Source organism: Mauremys mutica, chromosome 4, assembly GCF_020497125.1.
Source record: "Mauremys mutica isolate MM-2020 ecotype Southern chromosome 4, ASM2049712v1, whole genome shotgun sequence".
NCBI classification, from domain to species: domain Eukaryota; kingdom Metazoa; phylum Chordata; order Testudines; family Geoemydidae; genus Mauremys; species Mauremys mutica.
In genome coordinates this window covers 150,868,711-150,880,819 of record NC_059075.1, presented here as the reverse complement: position 1 = coordinate 150,880,819, position 12,109 = coordinate 150,868,711, and the positions used below count along the sequence as shown (strand labels likewise).

Sequence of the window (12,109 nt, the reverse complement as noted above, 5' to 3'; positions counted from 1 at the left end):
AGTGACCAATTTTTCTACATCTTGGAGGTGGCAACATAAGGGGCCAGGGGTGGATCTGTAGCAACCCAGAGGGAGGCGAAGCTGGGGGCATTGGCGCATGGGGGGCTATTGTTTGGGGGCATCGGAAGCAGGGGGGTTGCCAGCAGTGGCACTCTGAGTTGGGCCAGGCCCCTCGCCCTTCACAGCGTCCTCCATCATCTGCTTGTACCGGCGCTTGAAGAAACCGAGCTGGAAGGAGACAGAGAAGGGAGATGGTGAGCGCCAGACAGAGACAGGCTCATGTTGGAGGAGCTGGAGGGACAGGCTGTGGGAACCTCCGAAGGAAAGACCCTTGTCCCTCCCTCACCAGCTGGGAGAACCACAGACCCCGCCCCCAGGGTGATGGGCAGTGGGGGAGGGGTCCAAGCCCTGCCCCACTCACCTTGTAGAGGGCTGCGGTGATGAGAGCCAGCAGGACCAGGCCCCCCACGCTGCTGCCCACGACGATGGGCAGGTAGTTATAGAGCTCGGAGCGCTCCACCACCGTCTGCACCTGGGGGAGAGGGGCTGTGAGATGGGGACCCAGGAGTCCTGGCACCATCCACCCCCCATCCTCTAAATCCCCAGACCCCACTTCCATCCAGAGCAGGGACAGGACCCAGGAGTCCTGGCTCCAAGCTCACTCACACCCCTCTGTGCTCTAAGCCACTAGATCCCATTCAGGCAGTTCCACTACATCTCCTTCCTCTGAGCCCCCACTTTCATCATCTCCCCCCTCACACTCTGTGCCGCCAGCCTCACCTCGTACCGATGTGTCACTGGCAGACTTGTCCCTGTCTCCTTGGCGGAGAAGTTGACGTACTTGGTCGACTCCTCGAAGCTGGGGGAGGAAAAGGATGGAAGGAATGAGAGAGACGGGAGTGTGATGGATGGGGCTGGAGAGTGGCGGTGGGTGGGGCGCTGTGCTGCTGGGAGCGGGGAAGGAGCCCAATAGGGGGCGCTCCCCCCCCTTTGTCTCTGCACTGACCTACCTGGTGGGGATGATGAAGATGCCGTACTTGACCGGCAGCTCCGCCCGGTGCATCATGCGCTCGGTGATGGGGCCGCCATTGTCACTGGGGGGAGGGGAGGGCAAAGGGGAGAGATGTGAGGAGATGCAGGCAGGTAACTGTGCAGGGAGGCTGCACCACAGGCCTCTGCCTGGCCCTGCTCTGTGCACAGCCCCCTCCCACTGCCCCCACCACTAGTGGTGGATTAGCCAATGAGGCCCATGCCCAGGGCCCCCAGCCAATTGGGAGCCCCCAGAAAAATGGGTGCCCTGCATCCCAACCCGCTCCACCGGTCCGGCACTCCTGCCACTGCCTGCTGCACCCCGACCACACTCTCTGGGTGGAGCGCTGGGAGAGCAGGGGCGGGGGGAGGGAATGCAGGCAGAAAGGGTGGGGAGAGGCCCCCACTTGCTCTGACCCAGCGGCCCCACAAAACCCTAATCCACCCCCCAGCCCTGCCCAGCCCCCTCACCTGCTGGCCTTGGCCGTGATCTGCAGCCTGTCCCCCAGGTCGGCCTCAGAGGAGACGTCGAAGGTGGTGACGAAGACGGCCTGGAAATCATGGGGCGGGGGTGAGAGTCAGGGCCTGGGGAACTGCCAGAGACTGCGGGGGTGGGGCAGGCACAGGGGATCAGGGGAACTGTTGTATGAACTTAGATGGAATAAATGGGCCCAGGGAGGCGAAGGTGTTAACATGACCCTGCCCCTGGCCACAGACAGCGCTAATCCGGTTTGGGGTCCAGAGACCTCAACCCGCTCCATGCCATGGCAACACCCCATTAACCATCCTATTAAGGGACAGCCCCTCCCCTCTCTGCCCCAGTGAGGCCTGATTTCCAGCCCCCCAAGTCTGGCCCTTGGTTTGCAGCCCCGGCAGGGCCTGACCCCAGCCCTGGAGTGACCTCAGGGCTCTGTTTGCACTGACTCGCCGGGCTCCCCGGGCGCTTTCCCCAGCACATCTGTTGTCACGGGCTGGGCTGACCCCAGGGAACTGCCCCTCTCTGCTCCCAGCTGGGCTCACACTAGGGTTACCAGCTTTCTAATGGCACAAAACCAAACACCCTTGTCCCGCCCCTGCCCCAAGGCCCCTCCCCTGCCCCGCCCCTTCTCTAAGGCCCCACTGCCACTCACTCCAGCCCCCCTCCCTCAGTGGCTCCCTCTCTCCCCCCACACACTCACTTTCACTGGGCTGGGGCAGGTGGTTGGGCTGAGGACTCAAGGTGGGAATTTGAGCTCTAGGGTGGGGCCAGAAATGAGGGGTTCAGGGCTGGGGCAGGGTATTGGGATACGGTGGCTGGGAGGGAGGTAGGATGCAGGAGTGGGTTCTGATATGGATAGGGGCCTGGGATGCACGAAAGGGCTTGGGGTGTGGGCTCCGGCCGGGCGGCTCTAACCTCAGGCAGCTCCCGGTCAGCAGCGCAGCGAGGCTAAGGGAGGCTCCCTGCCTGCCCTGGCTCCACACTGCTCCAGGAACATCCAGGCCCCTAGGCGGAGGCGTGGGTAGGCAGCTCTGAGCAGTGCATGCGTCAGCGCCCGCAGGCGATGCCCCCACAGCTCCCATTCGATTCCCAGCCAATGGGAACTGGGGAGCCGGCGCTGGGATGGGAGCAGCATACGGCACTTTCCTGATCGCCCCTGCATCGAGGGGCTGCAGAAACATGCCGGCCGCTTCCAGGAGCCACACGGAGCCAGGACAGGCAGGGAGCCTGGCTTAGTCTCGCTGCACCACCAACCGGACATTTCACAGCCAGGTCAGCAGTGCTTATCGGAGCTGCCAGGTCCCTTTTCCACTGATGCCTGGTAACCCTAGCTCACACCTGGGGAGGTCACAGGCCAGGGCTGAGGCCAGGGCCCGTCCCTATCTCAGCTCCACTCCAGAAGATGCCAAGTTCCCCACCCACTCTCTGCAGGTCAGCACCCCCTTTCAAGCCCCCACACCCGCTCCTTGCAGCACAGAGCCCACTGCTAAAGCCCCTGCCTGCTCCCTGCAGAGAACCCCACCCATTCCCCACAGCTCAGCACCCCTGCTGATCTCCCTGTCAACTCCCTGCAGCACAGCACCTGCTGCTCAGCCTGACTCTCATGCCTGGTGTATGTTGAGGTACCTGGAGCAGCAGGACCCGGCGGTAGGACAACGTGGCTGGGTAGAAGAACTGCACTGTTGTGCTGTAGGAATTCTCCCCACGGTTCTGGATAGAGACGGTGGTGTTGAGTTCAGGAGTGACCCCCACCACCAGGGTGCTCAAGCTAATGGGGGGAGAAAGGGGTGAGCTTCCTCAGGGAAGTGCCCTGGCTGCTCTGTGAACTTCTTCTAGCAGTGCCCAGCCGGGGACCCCAGCGCTGTGAGCTTCCAGCAGTGCATCTTCCCCACAGCAGTGCAGCCTGTGACACTACGCCCCATATTCTTCACAGAGATATTGTTGTGATACGAATATGGCATAACTAAGTTGTATTTTATGCAGGATGGGTCACGTGTGGTATCATTGGAAAGGTGATGATTTACTGAACGTGATTGTCCTTTTTCTATGCATGTATCATTTCTGTATCTGACGTTAGAAATATTGATTATGTAACAACTACAAGTGGGTTTGCACCTGGGGAACGCCCACCAAACAAAATGCAATCAGTCTGGCTGGTTCGTCAATAGGTCATTAGGGAGAGCAATAGGACTTTGAAGATGCTAATCTGCCACCTTCCTGTGAAGTCTTCTGGAGGATTTATGGCTGCTTTGACACTGCAGGGTCATGTGATCATGTCTCCTGGTACTGGACTCCATCTTAGAATGCTAGTATTTTCCCACAAATAGGGCGTGCGGATCAAACAGGGAAACAAAGGATTCTCGCCACATGTAAATCCTATATAAGGCAGGGAAGTGAGTTTATAAGAGTTTATAAGGGCACTGAATCCCTGCCCAAGATGCTGCTGAAAATACCTAAGAGTGATCTGGGGAAGAAAGGATTGGACCCGGGCTAGAAGGTGTCTGGCCTGTGAAAGGAATATCTGGGGTTCTAAGCTGCACACTCCCAGCGCTGCAAGCAAGAGCGGTTTGTCTACAGGAAACTCTGCAACCTGCTTAAAACAACGTTTAGGGTGAGAAATTACTGCTTGTAGCCAGTTTCTTTTGTGTATTAAGCTTAGTTTACATGGTTGTTTTATTTGCTCAGTAATCTGCTTTGATCTGTTTTCTATCCCTTATAATCACTTAAAATCTGTCCTTTGTAGCTATTAAACTTGTGCTTGTTTTTTCTAAACCAGTTTGTGTAATTCATAACTGGGGGGCAAAAAGCTGTGCAGATCTTCCTCCACATTGAGGGAGGGGGCGATTTTCATGAGCTTACGCTGTACAGTTTTCTGTGCAGTGCAAGACAAGACAATTTTGGGTTTACACTCCTGAGGGTACTTGAGTGCTGGGCAATTCCCGAGCTGAGTCTTTCCATGCAGAGCTGATTTCAGAGTCTGTGTCTTTCTGCAGCTGGGTGTGTCCCTACCTGGGTGTGTGCTGGAGGCTGGAGGGCCTGGCTCAGCCGAATAGTGTTAGGGAGCCCAGGCTGGTGGAACCGGCAGGCTCAGTGGTTCCCTAGTACATCAAGGGGGGGCCCGAAGCGGTGGGGGGAGGGGCGCAACCCTTCACACCCCCCACCCGGGATCCATCAGCACTGGAAATCTGGCAACATCTCCAGCTGGATGTTGAACATCCGAGGCGTGATCAAGCCGGATGCGTACAACCATGGTAGGTGTTTTGGGGAGGAGGATTCAGTGACTTACCCAGAGAAATTGAAGGAGATTTCTAACTGGTCATCGCAGCGGCCATCCAGGCCACAGGCCTTCTGAAACGGGAGCTGGGGGGAGACCCAGGAGAGCAGGATCAGAGTGGGTGAGGAGGGGGCTGCAGCACCACCTGCCAGAGCAACAACGCAGGGACCCAGGGACCTTCCCATTACCCCAGCTCCTCCAAGTCCTCTGCACTGGGGCACAGCAAACCAATCATCAGCCCCACTCCACACATACACCCCCCCTTCCTGCTCACTCTCTGCCCGGCAGCAGTTTTACACTTCTAGGGTCACCATGGCTGGAGGACTGGCTGGCTCGGGAGGACGAGGAACAGGGCATGGGGCCTTTCCTCTGTAGGGGGACCTGGCCAAAGTAAATTTTGAAAAATTTTTAGTAAAAGTGGTTTTTTTTTAGCCAAAATATTTTGGGAGCTTTGAGCAGAAGTTGGAATGTTCCCAAGGAGGGGAGATGGGTCCGTCACCAAGGCAAACTCAGCATCCATCTCTGTCATCTTCAAGTGGCTGTGCTGTGTAAATGGGTTTAGGAGGCTGCTGCTGCCTCTTAATTTTCCAGACTCTTGCTTTCAAACTCCACGGTCACTGGTTCGATCCCTGCAGCAGACCCACCATGGGGGCCTGGATCTGGCACCTTACCGAGCCTGCAGACACTGGCACAGAGTCCTCGCTCAGGATGGATCTGAGGTCACCAGCAGCAGCGATGGGCTCCCCCGTCAGGGTGTAGTTGAGACGCAGGGTGATGGGGGTCACTGTGTCCTCTGGACAGAGCTGGGGAGACAGAGAGATATATCAGGCCCCGGAAGGGAAAGTGGGGCTTGGGGCTGGGTGGGACCCGGACAGAGGTTTGTTCTCTGGGTGATTTGGGAGCAAGGGGCAGGGTCGGAGGGGCAGACACAGCAGGAGGGGAAGGAGTTAGGACCCCCCACACTCACAGGTAACTTTATCTGATGCTTCTCACATTTCTTCTCAATGTCGAACCGCAGCTCCCTGCTCAGGACGGGGCCGGTGGAGTCGAAGGCGGCTCGGATCTTCGTCCGCCCAGGGTCCAGAGCCAGGCTGTACTGGATGGTGCTCGAGATCCTGTCGCCTATGGGGGAGGGAAAACAAGGGACAAATAAATTGAGAGCAGGAACCTCAATGGGAAATGGGACATGGGGCTTTTCCCCTCTAAGGGGCGCTGGCTCCGATCCATCCCCAGGGCAGGGGACTGGCTGGCTCAGGGGGGAGGGGAGCGGGGGGTGGGTTTGGTCTGACCTAGGCTGTCCATGGTGCTCTTAGTGACGGTGAAGCAGACCTCTGCCCTGCTGGCCTCCGTGTTGAGCTGCTCCTGCCCCTGGCAGTCGAAGGCCGAGGTGGGGATCGTGGGGGGGCTGGAAGCTGATGGAGACCCCGACTCTGAGCACCGGCCGGGACCTGCCTTGGGGGGAATAGAACGATCACCCAGCTGCTCCCTGCAATGGGGCCAGGCCCCCTCCCTCCAAAGCACCCCAGGGAAATGAGTTATGGACACACAGTTCTCCTAGAGAAGATGCTGGGGGCAGAGAAGGGAGCAGAAGAGCTGTCATTGTGCCATTCTCCAGCAGGGGGCAACAGTCACACACACAGACACACACATACACACACACACTGTTTACTAAGGCCTTGTCTACACAAGGCCTACAAAAGGCAGCTTTTGTCCACAAAACAGTGGAGGTTTGCACACTACAATGCAACTTTTGTTGAGAAAACTCTCCTGTTTTGCTGACGACATAAAACCACCTCAACTAGGGGCATAGAGCTTTTTGCTGTAAAGTTTTGTTGACAAAGTGCCAGTGTAAAGACTGTGCTTGGTTATGTCGCTATAATTGATCTCCAGGAGGTGTCCCACAATGTCCTTCCTGACAGGGTGACCAGGTGTCCGTGTTTCGACTGGAACAACCAGTGGAAAAGGGACCCTGGCAACTGCGGTCAGCACTGTTGACTGGGCCGTTTAAAGTCCAGTTGGCAGTGCTGCGGCTCTAAGGCAGGCTAGTCCCTATCTGTCCTGGCTGGCACTGCGCTGTACCCTGGAGCAGGCCAGAAGGTCCAGCTCCTAGGCCGGGGGGGGGGGGGGGGGGGGGGGGGGGGGGGGGGGGGGGGGGGGGGGGGGGGGGCACAGGGCTCTGCACGCTGCCCCTGCCCCGAGCCAATGGGAGCTGAGGCGGAGGTGCCTGTGGGTGAGAATGGCGTGTGGAGCCTCCTGGCCCCCCTACCTAGGACGCAGACCTGCTGGCTGTTTACAGGGCATGCACAGCGCAGTGCCAGAACAGGCAGAGGAGCCCACCTTAGCCCCCACACTCTGCTGCTAACCAGGAGCTGCCCAAGGTAAGTCCACCCCCCAATCCTGAGCCCCAACCCCCTGCCCCTGCCCTGAGATCCCCAACCCAGAGCCCCCTCTTGCACCCCAAACCCTCATCCCAAGCCCCACCCTAGAGCCAGAACCCCCAGCCCAGAGCCCTCACCCCCCTTGCCCTCCAACCCCCTGCTCCAGCCCAGAGCTCTCTCCCACACCCTGAACCCCTCATCCCTGCCCCCCAGATCCCTCACCCCCTCCTGCATCCCAATCCTCTGCCTCATTCCAGAGCCCCTTCCTGCACCCTTCATTTCTTGCCACACCCTGGAGCCCGCACCCCCAGTTAGAGCCCTCACCCCCTCCAACACCCCAACCACCTTCCCAATCCCAGTGAAAGTGAGTGAGGTTGGGAGACAGCGAGCCACTGAGGGAGGGGGAATGTAGTGAGTGGGGGCAGAACTCGGGGGAGGGGCAGGCATTCGGTTTTGTGCAACTAGAAAGTTGGCAGCCCTAAGTCCTGACCGCTCTAACCAGCAGTTCGAACCCTGGTGCTCTGCATCCACATAAACAAGCATACGCCCTCCTCTTTTAAAGGCCCAGGAATTTTCGAAGTTCCATTTCCTGTCAGCTCAGTGTGGAGAGCTCACATCACACCTCCCAGCTGACCGTGGCAGTTCCACGTGGCAAACGCTCTCCCACTTGGACCACTGCAAAGCTGTTGGATCTGCTGAGTATATTGTGAGAGGAGCCTGTCCCCTCCTAGCTCTGCTCCAGCTATAGGAACTTGAAGACCTAGTGGCACATTTCTCATGGCTTGTGTGAGAAGGGCTACACATCGGGACACGGTCTGAACCTGGACGCATGCAGTAGATGTGCCCTTGCTTACCCTCAGGAGTGGATATCAGCTTCAATGATCCCGCCCCCCACCAGCCACCGTGGAAAATGGTGGCAGAATTTACAATATTGTCCCCAGTCGCCTTCACTGATCCTCTGAAAGCATCAACACCCTTTGCCCCATTTTGAATGTCCACCCCCTCACCTAGGCCATACTCACCATGTTTACGGTGTTCGTTGAGATGTGTGCTTGCCAAGGGACATTGTGAAAGTGATTGGTATGTTACAAGAAGTGTATTTTACTGTAATGATTCAATGCTGTGCGTGAACTAACAACGATGCTTCTGTGCATTGTTTCTTGTGCATCTGCAGATGTGGCATTCAAGGGACCCCACTACACACTGGCAGAGCACCTATGCCAAATAAGAAAGCAACCAAGGTGGAGCAAGGAGGACATGTTCAGAGAGGTGCGCCAATCCTCTAAGTCAGAATAAAAAGAATGCATGGTGCTGAGAGAAATGGAAAGATGGGACAGAAAGGGGCATAAGAAGAACAGTGCTTGTTTCCTGAGCCCAAAAGTGTTCAGCTGCTCCATGAATGCCAAAAGTAACCTGGTGTTGCTTCTTTCCATGGCACACAGCAGGTCAGGCAACTCTGATTCCTGTTCAGATTGGGTGCTCATGATATACTGTATGATGAGCCGCGATGTGTTCATAACTGTGACCATAACAGTAGAGAGTATTGGGGGATCCATCCTTTCACACAGAGATGGAGGGTACATAGTAAACAGGGGGTGTTAAAAATGCTGCTAAATGTGTTTGGAAGACCATGGAATGCTGGGACAGAAAATAATGCATCATGGGACATTGAGCTAGCACCTATCAGGAGCTGCGATCCACTCCACCTTCCCACAACTCCTAGCTACAGAATGTGGCGAGTCGCACACTGGGTACCCACACAGTGCACTATTCTCACTATCAATGGTAGAGCACCAAGTGTGGACGCACTCTGCCGACACAAGGATCATAGTGTGATTATGCAATAGTGATGAAATTATAGCAATTCTTGATCATTGACATAACTTCTATCCAAAAAACAAGGCATGAGATTGTCAGCTGGAGCAGTGCAATGACACAGAGTAACTCACCTCAGCAGCAGGACCTGCCCTTGTGCCCCCACCGTGATATCTGGCAGTCCGTCCCCCGTTAAGTCTGTCCCCCCACTGACGGCCTGGCCAAAGTAATGCAGCCTGCTGGGGAACAGAGACCCCTCGATGCGCTGTGGGGCAGAGAGAGCAGTAAGGGGTGGGGAAGGGGCGGCTGTACTGTATAATGGGCACTGGGGGCAGTGGAGGGTGAGGGGTGGGGAAGGGGTGGCTATACTGTATAATGGGCACTAGGAGGCAGCGGAGGGTGAGGGGTGGGGAAGGGGCGGCTATACTGTATAATGGTCACTAGGGGGCAGCGGAGGGTGAGGCGTGGGGAAGGGGCGGCTGTACTGTATAATGGGCACTAGGGGGCAGCAGAGGGTTAGGGGTGGGGAAGGGGCGGCTGTGCTGTATAATGGGCACTAGGGGGCAGTGGAGGGTGAGGGATGGGGAAGGGGCGGCTGTGCTGTATAATGGGCACTAGGGGGCAGTGGAGGGTGAGGGGTGGGGAAGGGGCGGCTGTACTGTATAATGGGCACTAGGGGGCAGCAGAGGGTGAGGGATGGGGATGGGGTGGCTGTACTGTATAATGGGCACTAGGGGGCAGCAGAGGGTGAGGGGTGGGGAAGGGGTGGCTGTGCTGTATAATGGGCACTAGGGGGCAGGAGAGGGTGATGGGTGGGGAAGGGGCGGCTGTGCTGTATAGTGGGCACTAGGGGGCAGCGGAGGGTGAGGGGTGGGGAAGGGGCGGCTGCACTGTATAATGGGCACTAGGGGGCAGCAGAGGGTGAGGGGTGGGGAAGGGGCGGCTGTACTGTATAATGGGCAATAGGGGGCAGCAGAGGGTGAGGGATGGGGAAGGGGCGGCTATACTGTATAATGGACACTATGAGGCAGCGGAGGGTGAGGGGTGGGGAAGGGGCGGCTGTGCTGTATAATGGGCACTAGGGGGCAGCAGAGGGTGAGGGTTGGGGAAGGGGCGGCTGTACTGTATAATGGGCACTAGGGGGCAGCAGAGGGTGAGGGATGGGAAAGCAGCCGCTACAGGCTAATAGGCACTAGGGGGCCGTGGGGCCCCATGATGTCTCTTTCAGGATCTGTGGTGACCCCTCCCCGCAGGAGCTGGGCTCACCTGTCTGTACTGGGGACTGAGGCCTCCCTTTTCCCCATGGAAGATGTACAAGGCCCCGTGATTGTTGTTCTCCAGGGGGGTCCCGATGGCCACGTCCGTCTGTCCGTCCCTGCTGATGTCCCCGATTTCAGACATGCTGGCCCCAAAGCGCCCGAATGCCTGCTCCGTCTGTCCTTGCAGTGTCTTCCTGCAGATCTGCATCACCCCCTGCAGGCCCCATCCAAAGATACAAAAGGCGAAAAGATCAGCACCCCCTACAGAGACCCTTCCCTGCTCCCTGCAGCACAGCACTAGGGCATGGGGGTCAGCACTGACTGCAGGAGAGAGCATCTTCTACTAAGCCCCCACCCTGGTCCCTGCAGCACAGCGCCCCTTAGCCCTGGACGGGAGCATGGGGTCATCTCTGCCTAGCAAGCCATTTAATGGGATCCCAGCGCTAAATCTGTCCAGCTACATCATAAACCCCAGTTCTTCCCCTCTCCTACCTGCTGGTTAATCAGGCAGATATAGACGCGCCCTCCATTCAGAGATGTATAGAACATGGGGGCTCCAATCAGAACCAGGTCCATGTTCCCATCTCTGTCGAGGTCCACAGCACACAGTGTACCCCCGAAATACGAGCCGACCTGGAGGGGCAGATAAGTCACCCCTTCATTTTAGTCACTTCCCCCACTGGGACCTCCCTACCAGCCTGCTGGGAGCAGGAGTCATTCCGTCCTCAGCATCACCCTCCCTTTTCACACAGCAGGTGGTGCTATTGCTGTCAGTTTTCTGTCCCACTGAACATACAGGCTGTTAGGTCTTGGAGAAATGCTGGTTGTTCACTGTGGTTCAGTTCTTTTTAGCTGCTCTGTTTGTACAAGTGAAGTTCATTCATTGGGTCTATTTGGCTGAAATTGTCTTTCCAGTTCTGTTTGCCTCAGGGCTGCCCATAGGATTCAGGGGGCCTGGGGCAAAGCAATTTTGGGGGCCCCCTCCATAAAAAAATGGCAATACTATACAATACTATATTCTCGTGGGGGTCCCTGCGGGGCCCGGCGCAAATTGCCCCACTTGCTTCCCCCCCCCCACGGGCGGCCCTGGGAAAAATAAACCTTCTGCATCTCGGCACCAACCCAGTTTTGAGAAAATTTCTTTACAAGGTATCACTGGTGCTCAGCATCAGCTAGTGCTAAAAGGCACTAAAGCTCATTAAAAGGGTTGGACAAATATTTTCCGTTAAAACTTTTTCTGGATCGAAAACTGGGGGGGTTTAAAAAGCAGAAAAAAATCACGGACAATGTCTGCTTTCCTTCAAAATGTGTTGTGTTTTTTTTAATTGAAAAGCTGAAATTAGTCTGCCAAAACCTGAACATAGTTTGGGGTTTCAGAAGTGTGTGGCCAAATATTTGCTGCTTGCTGTGTTTGATTGTTTAAAGAAACAATTAAAAAATTCTGCTTAAAAAAAATCCAAAACTTTTGAACCACTTCAGCTTGTGACCAAACGCCTGAGCTCCTCCAGTCAGTTTTTTTTCCAGGTTTCTGATACTCTGCTGGCTTCCTTGACTCTTATCTGTCTCCATAACTTTGGGTTCTTTTAGGTTAGAACATAAGAACAGCCATACTGGGTCAAACCAAAGGTTCATTCAGCCCAGTATCCTGTCTACAGACAATGGCCAATGCCAAGTGCCCCAGAGGGAGTAATCAAGTGATCTCTCTCCTGCCATCCAGCTCCACCCTCTGACAAACAGAGGCTAGGGACACCATTCCTTACCCATCCTGGCTAATAGCCATTAATGGACTTAACCTCCATGCATTTATCTGTTTCCTAGAGACTGGCTCCATGGGGTCCCTCACAAACTGGAGACGGTTACTGTGGGTTTGTCTTTA

The 12,109-nt window shown here is 56.3% G+C and overlaps 2 protein-coding genes across 2 annotated transcripts in view; one reads left to right on the top strand and one right to left on the bottom strand.

The window, feature by feature from the left end:
* LOC123368282 (integrin alpha-D-like) overlaps positions 1-12,109 on the top strand; it is a 168,796-nt gene that overhangs the window by 144,718 nt on the left and 11,969 nt on the right. The window lies entirely within an intron of this gene.
* On the bottom strand, positions 5,396-10,380 carry LOC123369120 (integrin alpha-M-like). The gene is made up of 5 exons (XM_045014481.1): positions 10,241-10,380; positions 9,109-9,239; positions 6,071-6,229; positions 5,749-5,903; positions 5,396-5,584 (listed from the first exon to the last, which is right to left on the bottom strand). The coding sequence occupies exons 3-5, from the start codon at positions 6,081-6,083 to the stop codon at positions 5,396-5,398; spliced, it is 357 nt and encodes a 118-aa protein (XP_044870416.1). The 5' UTR covers positions 6,084-6,229; positions 9,109-9,239; positions 10,241-10,380.